The sequence below is a fragment of the Arachis ipaensis genome, chromosome B01, assembly GCF_000816755.2.
Source record: "Arachis ipaensis cultivar K30076 chromosome B01, Araip1.1, whole genome shotgun sequence".
In the NCBI taxonomy this organism is placed as follows: Eukaryota; Viridiplantae; Streptophyta; class Magnoliopsida; order Fabales; family Fabaceae; genus Arachis; species Arachis ipaensis.
In genome coordinates, this window is record NC_029785.2 from 10,726,605 (window position 1) to 10,740,452 (window position 13,848).

The following is a 13,848-nucleotide window of genomic DNA, read 5'->3' on the forward strand; positions in this document are numbered from 1 at the left end:
TGTTGTATTTTGATATATATATATATATATATATATATAGAACTCTCCTTGTATATCTATGTTTTACGTTTGTGCCTCTTAGAGGCTTGATGGAGACATAGGGTCTATTTTGAGTATTTTGGAAATCTTGGGATTATATATGTATGTATATATCTATCCTCCGACCAGCCTTAGCTTTGCAGGTTGAGCCCGGAGCTTGATTATTTTGTATCCTTGACACTCTGCTCTTATTATCTATATGTATATTTACTTTTCTTCGTATACAAGTAATCGTTATCTTGAGCGTTGCGCTTTTATTTTTCACGTTTTTGCTTAACCAACCTTCAAGACTCCTCGAATATTATATTATTTTAAATATCTTATGTATGTATATTTTATTTTAAAGGTTGTAATGTCATACCATCTCTATTTTATGGCTTAAACGTAAAGCTCTGTGTGGAGGGGGGTGTTACACAGGAAGTGATGCAACACAGAAAAATATCATCTCTTTCTTTTCCTAATAGATATAGAAGCTTTCTGAATCTGAAAATATTTTCATGGACGATAAATTCTTCTCGTTGTATCTTCATCCCATACCTATTATACCATTTGCCAAAACACCATAAAAGGAAAGTAACACACCACAAAAGAGAAAGAACAACCACAAAGGGGTTATTGAAATCTAGATCTCTAAAAGAAAAAATAGCAAGAAAGAGGAATAGAAATCACAATTAGGGAAAGGGGACGCATGGGAGAAGGGAAGGGAGGGGCGGCAGCAAAAGTGTGGACAGCGAGAGAGTGGTGGTGGTGGAGATTTGACAGGTGAAGAAGAAAAGTGAAACTATTGCTGTAAAAAAAAAAAAAGAAAGATGACAGATAGTAAAAAAGGAGAAAATGAGAAGAGGAAGAGATGGTTAAAGATCGAAAAGTATATATACAAAAGAACATCTAAAAATCTAATACCTAATAAAAGAAACATCCAAAATATCACAAAAAAACTTTAATCTAAAGAAACATGCGAAACCTAATAAAAAAAAGCATCCAAAAACATAAAAAAAGTTCCAAACGTAACAAAAGAACATCCAAAACCTAACTAACAAAAAATACTCAAAATTATTTTAAAAATATCCAAAACTTCGCAAAAAGAAACATCCAAAATTATTGAAAAAGGAACATATGAAACATAACAAAAAAAACATCCGAATCCAAATAAAATAAACATCCAAAATATAAAAAAATTCACTTTTAAAATAATTGTAACACACATCCTGAACCTTTTGAGGAGGAAGAAGATTAACAATCTCAAAATTCTCTTCAAGAGAAAGATAATTCACAGACACAATATACATACGAAAATATGTAGAAAAAAATCATGAGAGCACAACCAAAACATTGAAAAAGAAACTCCAAACATGACGTAACAGAAACATCCAAAATCTAACAATCAATAAACATTCAAATTCATACTAAAACATCCGGTATATACAAAAAGAAACATCCAAAATGCTTGCTAAATAAACATAGAAAAACTAAAATAAAAAATTATCTAAGCCCAATCGAAATGAAAACCATTAAATAAGATAAAAAAAGTTAAAATGTTGAAAAAAACATCCGAAAATAGAATAAAAAAAGCTAAAATAAATTAATCAATAAAACATCCAAAATTATACCAAAAACAACCACTATATAGCAAAAAAAAAAAAATCCAAAATGCCTGCTACATAAATATAGGAAACCTCATTAACAAACCATACAAAACCAAATAAATGAGACTACTAAAAAAAATAAAGACAACAATAATCAAAACGTTAAAAAAGAACATCCGAACTTGACCTAAAAGAAATATTCGTAATCTAACAACCAATAAATATCTACATTTAAAGTAAAAACATATATTATACAATAAAAAAAAACATCTAAAATATGTGCAAAATAAATACATAAAATTTGAGAAAAAAAAATTCACAACTAAAAAAAGACACATCCAAAAACTAATAATCAATAACTAATTCAAATTCATATTAAAAATATTTTTAACTTTTAAAAATTACAAACACATTATCATTTTTATTTCATAAACATAAAACAAAATTATTGTGATTTTTCTTTAAAAATAAAAAAAATTATTGTAATTTTGAAAAACACATAAATAACTCTTCAAAAACTTTGGCAAAACTTATTGCATTTCTGCTAATGTCGCTCTCTCGATCTTTGTCTTCCAAAGATAGCCTGAGTTCCGTCGCCAACAAAAGTCACACTTTCACTCTGATATTCAGCGGCAGTAGCTAATACAAAACGTCTCTCTCTTCTCATAGAAAGCACAAAGATCTCTCAGAGGGAGACGGTACCTTGCAGCTGCAACAATAGTAGTAGTCACCGTTGCCCTCGCTGGCGGCGTCGCGGAGTTCGTGACGGATCCACGAACGGCAGTTAAGCCGTTAATCGCGACTGCACGGGAACGAAGAAGACAAATCGCGACGGAAAGGAGACGGCTTCACGTGGCTCTGGTAGCTTCACGATCGTTGGGACGGCGGTTCTCTCTGCCTTACTCTCTCTTCCTCTCTCCAATTCGCCGGCGTCAATCCCCTTTCGTCGGAACCAAACGGAACAAGGTTTCTCCCTGTATTTTAAAATTTTTGTTTTCTTTAGAAATATTCGTATTATATTAAATAAAAAAAACTGTTATTTATATTTTCCTGGCTGTTGACAATTGAGCTTGAGTTGACTCTAGGATTGACCGTAGTTGATGAGACTGTGGACGAGAAGTTGCCTTTGGGATTAATCTCAGAAGAATGCTTGTGCTGTAGCCTCATCTGGTGTGATAATTCCAAATTTCGGGTGAAAGCAGATGGCGAAAAATTTCTGCGATTTTCGGATCCTTCTCTTGGTTGCAGCTGGTGTTTTCATCTACATTCAGGTTTTTCCTCTTCCTCTCTAACCCTAACTAAACCTGTGTGTTTCCCATGGCAATGTAACATGTAGTTTCCATTTGTTCAGATGAGGCTTTTCGCAACACAATCAGAATACGCTGATCGCCTTGCCGCCGCTGTAATTGCACTCCACTACCATATTTCATGTTAACCTATGTTTTGTACAGTATCCTAATTAGTATTTGGTGGATCATTGACATCAGTGTTTGTCCTTGTTGCATAGATTGAAGCTGAAAATACTTGTACGAGTCAAATGCGATCACTGATCGACCAGATTAGCTTGCAACAAGGACGAATTGTGGCCCTAGAAGGTTCCATATACTTTTATACATGTGATAAAGTAGTAATCTTGGAGTATATTTTCTTAAGGTTATCTGCTGTTGCATAAATATGTTAGCTACGTTCAGTGTTCACCTCTGTTAATGAGGTTAAGTATTTGAAGAGGTGTATTAAAATTTCTCAATCTAACTAAAGAAAATGTTAATAGACACAAGTCACAACCACATGCCTCTAGCCATAGTGAATATCTGAAGTTAAATGATTGGGCTCTTATAATTCATATGCAATCAACTTAGAAGAATCAGTGTTTCTTGTTCTCCGAATTAGAGAACCAATTGTGATTACATAGTTTCCTTTTCATCAAAGGAAACGGCCAAATAAACTGCCTAATGCAGTTGTCACAAGGTTTTTACAAGATTTGTCAAATACCAATCATACTAATATTGAAATGGTCAAATGGAACAAATAGTATCACATTTAAAATATAAAATTATATAAAGGTGAGCTTATGCTCATTAACAGTTGCTTTTATTATTTATTTAGTCATACTGTGCACATAACATATATTTATTTATTTTTTGTCATGTTCCGTTTTTTGTTCTTGGGTTTTTCCAGAAGAGAGGAATCGCCGAGATCAAGAATGTGGACAGATGAAGTCTCTTGTTCAAGATCTTGAAAGTATGTTATGATAAATAAGTTCCTTCCCTCTCCTCTGGCTTAATTGCATTTTCGGTTCAAAATTTAGTCAATAGCATCGTAGTGCTGTTGTTGGTTTAACAAGTATAGAGTATTTTGGTCCCATTTTCTTTGCATATGTTATCAGATGATGGTTATTTCAAGCAAATTTCTTTTACAAGAAGGCAAGACGTTTCCCCCTTTCTTTCCACTCACATAGAATGTGGCCTTTATAAAGGAACATAAATGCTATTATGGAAGCCAAGTGAATTAAAAATTCTGTAGTACTCACTATTCTCAGTGCTACCCTCTTGTTTTGATGGCAAATTTTTTCAATGTTTTTTGGTAGATTGGAGAAAAATAAAATTTCAGCAATCTAACTTTCCTGAAGATTTGATTTTATTCTCAAATTATGTGTGGGGATGTGGACAGTAGGACCAGTAGTTTTCTTTTTGGGCACATTGGGGAGGAAAAAGGCCCTGAGAATCAGCAACTATTCGGGAAAAAATGTGAGTAGTTAACAAACCAATGACAGGATACTATAGATAATACCAACTAGCTGGATAAGACTTAATTGTTGATGTTGTACACATTCACCATAGGTTAGATGTCTACACACTAATTCATTTTGCTTTACTCCTACAATTTAAAGAGTTTGCAACTTGAATCTGAACTTCATGTTTTGTTTCCACCCCACCAAACAATTTCTATCTTTTAGTTATTGCCTTGCAAGGAGGTTTTGATCTTTTTCTACAAAAGATGCTTTCAAAACGGTGACAGAGTCTTCTCATTAAATTCTTGGGATGCCTCCCATCTCCCATCTGATGATTATTTCACCACATTATAAAGGACTTATCAGCAAACCAGCTTGCTAGCAAGTGTAATATCAAAACCTGTAAAAGCTTCATCTACTAGTTCAGATTACACACTCCATTGTTCAAGTTTTCTTGCACCCCGTCTTGAGTCCTAGTGAAAGTGACAACGATCAAGGATATCAGTTAGGGCTTTCCTTTCGTTGTTTCTCAAAAGAAGATAAATATACTATGAAATTTCCCATAACATAACAAGCCATGGTTCTTGTGAATGATCTGCTATTGTACATAATTTCTTCCAAAGCTTATTTCTACTTGCCATTTTGGGAATGTGTTGATGAAGCGACAAGAAGAATCATCCCACTCCTAGGACTTTAGCATGGATAAAACAACAATGGATTTTGAGAATATTTTATTTGAAGGGCCTGTGTCCCAAAGCACTAAGAAACCGCACTCGTATAGCTACCATGAAAACGCCAATTCTTTTACTAAAGTGCATTATTTTCATTAGGAGCCACAATGCCAATCCTTTGTTGCTAATCAGGTCACGTAACAGGAAAAGGCTACGTTCTTGCCTTCCTACAATTCAATGAAAAAGAGTTCATAAATTAGGTGCAAGGAGTCAATTATCCCTTATCAGTTGGACTTTAGAACCAAGTCAGCCTCAATAGCAGTTTCACCACAAACCATAGCTACCTGAACATCATTTGCATTTTTTGTAGTATGCTTGCCATCATGAAGGGACATCAATTAATTATCCCATTGCCCTCCCACTGGAAATTTCCCTCTGTTGCCATTCACCACTCCAACAAAGTTGATAGGTGTTAAGCTCATGTGAAATTACAATTGTGTAATTGATAACATCATGTTGAATTTTTTAATTTAAGCAATATTATGCATGGGGAACATAAAATTCTTTGTTACACAATGAGCATTCCACGTTATTTGTAGGTGAATAAATATAAAGTGTAAATGTAAACATATCCAGCGGTTCCATGTTGAAAGTGTTATGACTTGTGAATATTTCAGTGAAGAATTTTTTGTTCTGTGGCATATCTTGGAATTTAACTTTCTGTAAATATAAATTCCAGGAAAAGATGTGCAGAGGCTGATCAACAAAGTTCAGGTTGAGTGGAAGTGTCTGCTTGAGTTTTCTATCTCATTTTATTGAGTTTATTGTGTGATTTTCTTTCTGATTTGTTTAGGTTCCAGTGGCAGCTGTTGTGATCATGGCATGTAATCGCGCTGATTACCTAGAGAGGACTATCAATTCTGTATTGAAGTGTGCATCATATTTCAACAGATTTACTCATCTTTTATAGTTGATTATACTGGTATTTATTTGACTGGCTGAGTCATAATCTATGTTTTCTACAGATACCAAAAACCCATTTCTTCAAGATATCCTCTATTTGTATCTCAGGTATTGTACACTTCTTGGCTTTCTGCACTTCTCAGGAGTTTTGTTGTAATTAAACTGAAATGGTTAATCATTTCATTATTTTGCAAACAGAACATACTGTTGATCATAGTCCTTTATTTTTGTTCAGGATGGATCAAATGCTGATGTTAGAAGTAAGGCATTGAGCTATGACCAGTTGTCCTATATGCAGGTATATATACATTTACAGAAATCAGCTGCACTACGAGAATCCTCAGTTTGTTTGTATATTCTTACTTTAAATGGGAAATTACTTGTATTTTGTGCTTATTTAGCACTTTTTTAGAAAGTCAACTGCATTCTGATGTTTGTGATCTAGTTATTATTGCTGATTATGTTAAAATCCATGATTAACCAAGCAAATAATAGAGTAAATAGTAACTCAGCAGATGAGAGAAAGAATATATTATTCTTATGTGATATATCTTACATGAGAGGAAAACTAGCATCTATTTATAACAATAGTAAAACCCTAATACTAATAAGGAGACAATGATAAATATCAATGCACTCCTAAGAGATCATGTTTGATACAATATGATTCTGTCCCTAACAGATTAGTTCATTACTGAGTGTAATTATAGTATAAATTAAGATATTAGTGTACAGGCTACGATAAACAATTCTCTGAAATATGGGACTCGCTTCCAATTTGACGTTACATTGCCTAAATATACAAATTTTCAACATATTCCTTACTGAGAACTCAATGCATCTCCAATTTTTGGCTCTTGCTAAGCGTACTTGCTATGGATACTTTAAATGGAAAGTTTTGGTATAAAATGTAAAGTAAATGCTAAGTTTTTTAAGTTTTCATTGCATTCAATGCATTTGAAAAACCAAATTTTTCTTTTTCTACTCTCGTAGTCAATGCGCTTGTACTCATTTGTTAAATCCTTTTTTTTTTCCAAACTAAAAATTCCAAAACTACTGTAACAAAACAACAAAAAAAAAAGCCTTAGAAAAAAAGTAAGCTATAAGCTACTAATTTGTTTTGATTGATTGATTGGAAAATGAAATACTGAAGATTTTGAATTTGGAGTTACTCATTTAACCATATTTCGGTGCTGGAGCCCTACCCTTAACCAAATTTGGTGTAATAGATGAATAGTGGTGTGCCAGAGATGTAAAACCAATCTCGTTCTTATGAAATTATTTGGGATAAAATCACATTTCCTTTTCTGAAATTGTATTGGAGAGGACGTCAGTTGGTCTTGTGGCACACACTTTCACTATGATCTTTTAGGCACTCACTAGAAATCAAACTAATACATCCTTGTTCAGAACAAGGAAGATATATACAGTTCATTCAAATTCTACGTTTACTATTAAGATAGAATTTAACTTGCACACTAGAGGTCAGACCTGACAATCATTTATATGGTATAAATCTTCTAATAAAAATTTGAATTTCAAAGAAAAGTAGGGTGGACCTATCCATAATCCATTGTTCGCATTTCAAGCCCAAAGGGCTGTCATATGCAGGGAGTGTTTAATTGAATGCTGTTATCAAATAACTCGATTCCTTTTGGAGAGATTTCCTTTGCATGACGTGATAGCAAAGTATTTCTTTTTTTTTTATGACTGATGGTACTAGGAAAGAATTATGAAAAATTTAGATACTTGATTTGGTTTGCTGTGAAGCTTTTGATATGCCTTGAAAGGATATTTTTAGAAAACACTGGAATTATGTTTCTCTAAGGGTTTTTTATTGTGAGAAAAAGAAAGGTTGCTATAAAAACTTGACAAGGATGAAATTACTTGAATCTATTTTATTTGTGATTACTGAGCTACATAAAGCTTTGATGATAAGGAACCAAGCTTTGGTTACTAACACTAATTTGATTCAGCACTTAGATTTGAAACCAGTTCAAACTGAAAGACCAGGGGAGTTAATTGCTTACTACAAGATTGCACGTAAGAAAAATTTCCGTGCTCTTCATCTCTTCTGTTTTATATTCTCTACTTGCGGAGATTATTCCACAAGAATTCTACATCTCATTTTTTACATTGTGCCTTTATCAGGTCATTACAAGTGGGCTCTAGATCAGCTGTTTTACCATCATAACTTTAGCCGAGTAATCATTCTTGAAGGTGAAAAGGGCTATCTTTATCACAACCTTTTTCTTTCTTTCTTTTTTCATAATTGGTAAAAATATATGAAACCTGATTGGGTATCTTTGTTTAATATCAGATGACATGGAAATAGCTCCTGATTTCTTTGATTATTTTGAAGCTACAGCAGCTCTCCTTGACAAGGATAAGTATGAATCTAAGAAGAATCAAATGATGAATTTATTTTTTTCTGATTCACGATAAATGGTTTTTAAGACGGCAGAAGCTGTTTATAGATAGCATTATGTATTCTAGGTCAATTATGGCTGTTTCCTCATGGAATGACAATGGACAGAAGCAGTTTGTACATGACCCATGTAAGTTTGTTACATTTTATGTCTCTATACTTCATTTATAATACCCATATGATCCATGGAAAACAGGATTTCAAAACTTTACCTTATTGTTTATAATGGTAGGACATACAGATAGCAAAGTAGTAAAGGTATTATTGTAGAATAGCTAGTGCAAGCCCATGTCCATTGATAATGTATGAGTATGACTACTGATCCTCATTAAATAAGGATAAATATAATGAATTAAAGATAACTGATAAGATTGTTTTCTCAGTCAGATGACTAAATTAATTCACAATATATTATAAAGAGATACTAAGATTTTATAAATATATTCTTATTCTGTAGATATAATAGGAAATCCTAAAATACTCTTCATGTTTTGGTAATGTCCTATGACTATGGCTGTGTTGTGTTGCGGTTGTCAAAGGGTGACGTAGTTAGTTGGCTGATACAGAATGTAATCAATGGTGCCACAACTAGGATGTTGTGCCTGCACTGCATTGGTGATGTTCAATTTAAAACACTGTTTGAGATATTTTGATAATTGCTATTTCTATTCTGATGAATTCTTGCTTGATCTAATCTTCAGATGAACTATATCGGTCAGACTTCTTTCCTGGGCTAGGATGGATGCTTGCTAGATCTACATGGGATGAACTGTCACCAAAATGGCCAAAGGCATATCCTTAATATTTGAGTGGTTGTTACTGTTTGTGCCATATTAATGTTTTCTTCGGATTTGGAGCATTACAGAGAAGGAAATCTTGGTCAATAACCATTCTTATTTCATGCCATATATCTGTATAATGTATATCCAGAATCTAGATCAAGTATAATCTTTTTTATCAGGAAACTGCTTGTCATTGGTCCTTTAGTTACAGTAATATCATCTATGTATTTGGAATTTTCTTTGACAAAATTTTACTTACTGGGATGACTGGTTGAGGCTAAAAGAGAATCACAGAGGACGACAGTTTATCCGACCGGAAGTATGCAGAACATATAACTTCGGTGAGCTTGTAAGTTTGCTAATTTTACTGAGGATTACCTTTTCTATTAAGTGGTCTTAGGCTGAAGCTTGTAAAAAGTTCGGACTTCTATGCTATGAATTCAGGATTTTCAGGATATTCATGTTGACATGTATGTTATAACAACAATCTTAGGGCCCATCTTAGTAAATAGCGTATTTAATCCCTTAGCTAAAAGAAACTTTTTAGAAGTAATTATGAATCACTTGTTGACAAAAGAAAATTAAGAATATCTTATCTCTAGTTTTCGTTATCATTTTTCTGTTGGTATTTTTCCACGTTACTACTACCCTTGTATTAGTGTGAAGGCAGTGCAAAACGTCTCATATACTTGCACCTTATGTGTTGACACACTTTCTAACTCCTGTAATTTTCATAGGGTTCTAGTTTGGGACAGTTTTTTAGGCAATATCTTGAGCCAATCAAGCTGAACGACGTCCAGGTATTCATATGTTTTTATAGAAAATAGTCCTAAGAACACGTTTCCCAGAGTATGATGTTACATTTATGACCTTTTTTCTACCTTTGTATTGTTGGTAGGTTGATTGGAAGTCAAAGGACTTGAGCTATTTGCAGGAGGTGAGATACTGCTCTTTGTTCATGAACGCATATTTAGAAGGAATACCGTGTTGCTTTATGAACTTGTTCTCTCTTTACAGGATAAATATGCCCAACACTTTGCTAACATTGTTGCCAAAGCCAAACCTGTCTCTGGAGTTAACGTGCTTCAAGAGACGAATAATATAGATGGCGATGTACGTATCAAGTATAGAGATCAATCAGACTTCGAATACATCGCTGGTCAATTTGGTATATTTCAAGAGTGGAAGGTAATTCAACTGATTTTTTTCCCCCTTAACTGGGAAAAGGGAAAGCATTGTGAAATTGACACAAGTTTTACTCTTACTTCCAGGATGGTGTGCCCAGGACAGCCTACAAAGGAGTAGTCGTTTTCAGATATCCGTCCACAAGCGGTAGGCGTGTATTCCTTGTTGGTCCTGAATCTTTGAAGCTACTCCGGATTAAAGATTCATAGACCAGAGGGGATTTAATCTTCCTTGCGAGAGACTCGTCATTGTTTTTAGGATATCGACAGTGGTTCTGGAGAGCAATTGATACCGAGCTTTAAAATGACGTGCTATATAAATACTCATCAACGTCAAAATCCACTTCTCTGAAACTGCATACGTTGAGTGTGCCGCGCTGCAAATTATGACCACAGTCCCATGTATCTTGTAAGATGTTTTATTGAAACTATTGTGGCTAGCACTGATACACTGGGTGGCCATTTTTGGTTTTATCTTAACTTATCAACATTATTGGCCTTGAGAATCTTTTAGATTTATATCCCTCGTTGCTTGTGAAAAGCGTGGTATTGTACTGGTTATGATTGTTATTATTATACAACAGATATAAACTTGTTACATGAGCAGGGAAATCTTTATTGAAAGCTAAAAAAATTTCTGCTTCTTTATACCAAACAGTTGCCTCCAGTAAATTGCTGCTTATGTTTTCTACCTCTGGTAATTGCCCTCGATGTAATGGAAATGATGAGAATGCCCTTCATGTTTTCCGTGATTGTTACTTTTGCTAACTAGATTTGTTTACACTTCTCCCCCTAGCAAGTGTTGGTAACCCTCTTTTGCTTAAATTTTCTCTAGCTCATCACAACTTTGCATAACCATTTAAAATTAATAATTTTATTTTTTAATAATTAAATAATAATTTTTAAGCACCATAACAAATACTTTAGCTTTTGGTATCTACGTACCTGTCATTGTCACCACACCACCTCTGTATATGTCCCACCTTCATGCGTTATTTGCGTATGTTTCTGTGTTATTGAAACCATGCAATATTACCGCAAACAAAACACACGGCTAGGACCCAATGTATTTTGAGCAAAATAGAAAAAGTCAAATCTTTCTAAATCTTTATTTCTTGGAAACTGCTTAAAGAATGAAAATCGCATCATATTATAAGTTAATACTCAATTAGGATCGGATTTAATTTGACTGTTAAAATTTAAATTGGATTTTAAAATTTATAATCGTAATTCATAATAATTCTTAAGCTAATCTCCAGTAATGACGTGTTAATTTGGTACATTAATTTGTTGTGATTTGAATCTTTTATTCAGATTCTATGTGATTAAAATTTATTAGAGCTCCAAAAGCTTGATTATTACTCCAAGAGTCGCAGAATTTTTAAATTAAATTTGTTATTATCGCCTTCATGAGGATATTAGGAAACCGATCAAGTTTTTAGGAGGTCTAGTAGATCTTAAATTACATAGAATTTAAATAAAGAATCGAAATCTCAACAAGTTAACATACAAAATCAACACACTATTAAATGATTACAGTATTAGAGTAGCACAAAGTCATATTATTTTGAAGCAATAAATTCTTTCATTGTCTCTGACCGAAAAAATTAAATAAAATTTTACACACCCACACACTTTCTTGGTCGCTTCCATGGTTGTTGAAAAAAATTTAATGTAACACTGAACAACATAGACCCTTGAAAACTTATAAATCATTCAAAACGACCTTTGCCCTGAAATTTGATATTTGAATAAGTCCAATCGTAAATCATACCCTCAACAACCACAGAGACCCGGTTCACAATACTGTCACAGGGAAAAAAAATTTTCCACGTTATTTTTCAATAAATTAATGACTAATCTATGGAAGATCCAAGTTCTATTAAGGCTTTATTGGTGGTTAATAGGTTGTTGTATGCAGGATAACAGGATTCGAACTTTCGACACTTACTTAAGTGGACAAATGAACTAACTACTCAAACAACCAAAGTTGTTTAGGAAAAAAAAAATAACTTATCATTTTAATATATATTTTATTCCTATTAATGTTTTTGAATATTTTGAATATATATTATGTTGCACTGTAAATCAATTACTGAATAAGAAAATTTAAATAAATAGATTTGAAATCTATTTTTGAATTTTTTTTAATTAACTTGTGCAAATAACTAATCAAATAAAATGAGTAACTAACTTGAACCGTATATACCGGACCCGGAGTAATATTTTTTTGTGCCGTCTTCTCTGACTTAGCTTGTATATACAAAATAACAAATGGCTTAATTATCAAAAATAAAATAAAATAAAAAATTGTAGCATACATCTTTCACCATATTTGAATTCTTAAAATAAATTAAATTTTTTAATTAAGCCACTAAGTGGAATAAGAGGTTTTTCTTAATATGTAAGAAATTCTAAGTCTAAATTATATTGTGGTTAATGTACCCGCAAATATTTATTATATAGAGTAAATACCCTTTTCGATCCCTAACTATTTGCCCCGATGGACTTCCCACTCTTAAAAAATCTAAATATCCAAATCGGTCCCTATCTACTTTGATATATGTACGTTTCAATCCCTATCTATTTTGAGTAAATGCCATTTCCGATCCCTAACCAGGAACTAGAATGTACATATATCAAAGTAGATAGGGACCGATTTGGGTGTTTAGATTTCTTAGGAGATGGGAAGTCCATCCAGTAAATGGTTAGGGATCGAAAATGTCATTTACTCTATATATATAAACCTTTTAAAAGTAACAGGGTTTCTGAACATTCAGTTTTCATTTTTATTTTAAGAAATAAATGATTAAATTGATATGATGTTTGAAATAATTACAATATTAAACTAACTTAATTTAAAATTTAAAATAAATTAAGTTTGCAAATTTTATCTCTACATGAACACATTTATTAAGTTTGTCTATGTTTTCAAAAATAAACTTTTTTTTATTATATCTCTATCTCGAATTTTCTTACATACACGTTATCAAAAACCTTCTTGTATCAAAACGTGTATACGAAAGACTAGTCTTGCCACAGGAAGTTTCAGTTAGTTTGATTTTCAAGCGACGACTTTTCTACTCATTTGTTTACTCAATAAATACTTAATTCGGTTTCGAATATTTGGATGACAACTTGGTTTTAACTAAAATAAAATGAAGTCTAACTTGGTCGTCCCATTCTATTATCATATTTAGATACTAAACTATAATTAATTTTGTTTAAGAACCAAGTCGTCACTAAAAAATAAAATTATGGTAAAACAATCAAATTTAAGTCTTTATGAATAAGAGTTTTATAGACGGCAAGGCAAAACAAACGGCTATTATTACAAGTCTTACATCTATCAGGTCTTTATATAGTTTATAAATTTAAGAAAAACTAAAAATATATTTATTAATATAGATAATCTAATTAAATGACCAAAATTGATTTGATCCAATATATTAGTTCTATATCCG

At 32.6% G+C, this 13,848-nt stretch overlaps 1 protein-coding gene across 1 annotated transcript; it reads left to right on the forward strand.

Moving 5' to 3' along the window:
* On the forward strand, positions 2,149-11,052 carry LOC107624822 (alpha-1,3-mannosyl-glycoprotein 2-beta-N-acetylglucosaminyltransferase). Its single transcript, XM_016327288.2, has 19 exons — positions 2,149-2,591; positions 2,711-2,896; positions 2,977-3,027; positions 3,133-3,220; positions 3,804-3,866; positions 5,767-5,801; positions 5,881-5,957; positions 6,053-6,098; positions 6,226-6,288; positions 7,967-8,033; positions 8,142-8,210; positions 8,311-8,380; positions 8,487-8,548; positions 9,120-9,210; positions 9,456-9,549; positions 9,938-10,000; positions 10,099-10,137; positions 10,218-10,388; positions 10,472-11,052. The coding sequence occupies exons 2-19, from the start codon at positions 2,828-2,830 to the stop codon at positions 10,592-10,594; spliced, it is 1,341 nt and encodes a 446-aa protein (XP_016182774.1). The 5' UTR covers positions 2,149-2,591; positions 2,711-2,827; the 3' UTR covers positions 10,595-11,052.